Genomic DNA, 1,535 nt, shown 5'->3' with positions numbered 1-1,535 from the left:
TTAAAGGTTTGTTGTTTTATCTAAAAGATATCTTATTTTAAAATTTTTTTTTAAATTCTTTAAAACATTATATCTACCTAAACCGGTACCGTGTAAATAAACTTTTAATTTTTTAATTTTTTTAATTTGAAGATATTTATTAATTTTATAAACAATTAATTGAACATTATATGGTGGATTTTTTTTAAATCTTGTTTTTTTTAGTGACTTTGTTGACCATTGTTTTAAAAGATTTCCATTATAATTTTAGTGCGACGGGAATCGGTAATCTTCGGTATGACGATGAAGGTTCTTTGTCTCCACGATGTCGTCTGATGGTCGCAGGAAGGTTGCATCAGAACAAGTTGAAGTGAACATTCGCTTTCAAGAGACGCTGAAGTGCAAGAATGAACCAGCGTGCGGCACAGTACGCTAAGGCTGCCGTTCGAGGCAAGGTTGCTACGTTAGATAGATCTGAGGAAGACCCGAGTGATCCACACGTATATCGCAAAGGGAGCCCCGTGAAAGCACGGTCTCCTAATGACTCTCCATTGCTGGGAACGACCGACGACCCTGGAGACGATGAAGGCGACGACCTCGTGGACGGTCTAGATGAAACAACAGCTTACGACGCCCTTCTACAAGATCAGGCAGAGATGCAGGCCAGATTTACGTTTAAGGACGAGACTCGGAAGACCCTCGGAGACAAATTCATCGCCGCGATGCGTCGGAAGCGTCGAATGCTTAAACGCAACGAGAACCTCCGCTTCCGCGAGTTGTACAAGCCCCCAGAGCCCATTGCCGTGCTGTTGGTGGTCGTGGTGGCGGCGGCAGTGACGCTTATCACTCGAGAGCCATGCGCTCTGTATCAGGCAAATAATAAAATTAAGCCGAACTTGACTATTATACGGATAAATTAAGTGTCTGGATACTTTTTAAAATTGGCATCCCGTCACGTCTGAGCGCATTTCATTGGGCATCCAACTTCCAATGAAATTCTGCCGTTTGGCAGGCCAGAATCTCTCTTTCAGTCGGTGATACACAGCCACATATAGACTACATCGTACCCGACATTGAGGTCGAAACCCTACTTGCTCTTTTTTCGACGATACTGCGCAGACCTTAGGATGGTTGTCTCAAGTTGCACTGCCGCATGCAGCGTGTACACACGGCGCCACGTCAGTCACCCCCCCCCCCCTCCAACCTCCCTATATGACGGTGTAGCTCAATAAATACAGCGCAGGGTCTTGCCCCGAGAATGTTGGCTCGACTCCAACCGCTGTTATTCTGTGGTTTGTTTATTGTTGTTTGCCTGGATTGTTGATTACCTCGAGTACGTCCTGTGTGTATCCAGGGGCGGGATCCCTAATTGCTGCGGTCTCGAGCAGGCGCGGGTGGCGCTCAATCTTGCTGTTCAGGACTCCCGCGCGGTGGAGAGTGCAGAGGTGCTTGAGGACGGCGGCTGAGCCGCGCGATGTGATCTTCCGCTCGGCTAAAAATGCAAGAACTGCTTCCTCCGCCCGTTTGGCCAAGTCGAGAGCCTAATCGCGGTAGTC

At 47.2% G+C, this 1,535-nt stretch overlaps 1 protein-coding gene across 1 annotated transcript; it reads left to right on the top strand.

Moving 5' to 3' along the window:
* Positions 1-386: 386 nt before the first annotated feature.
* PITG_21302 (uncharacterized protein) lies at positions 387-899 on the top strand (the record flags this gene model as incomplete). Its single annotated transcript, XM_002895118.1, has 1 exon — positions 387-899. One exon carries the CDS (start codon positions 387-389, stop codon positions 897-899), a length of 513 nt encoding a protein of 170 aa, XP_002895164.1.
* Between the last annotated feature and the right edge of the window lie 636 nt (positions 900-1,535).

The sequence above is a fragment of the Phytophthora infestans genome, genomic scaffold (genome assembly GCF_000142945.1).
Source record: "Phytophthora infestans T30-4 supercont1.250 genomic scaffold, whole genome shotgun sequence".
NCBI lineage: Eukaryota > Oomycota > Peronosporomycetes > Peronosporales > Peronosporaceae > Phytophthora > Phytophthora infestans.
The sequence above is the reverse complement of the archived record's forward strand: the minus strand, read 5'-3'. Positions and strand labels throughout refer to the sequence as shown.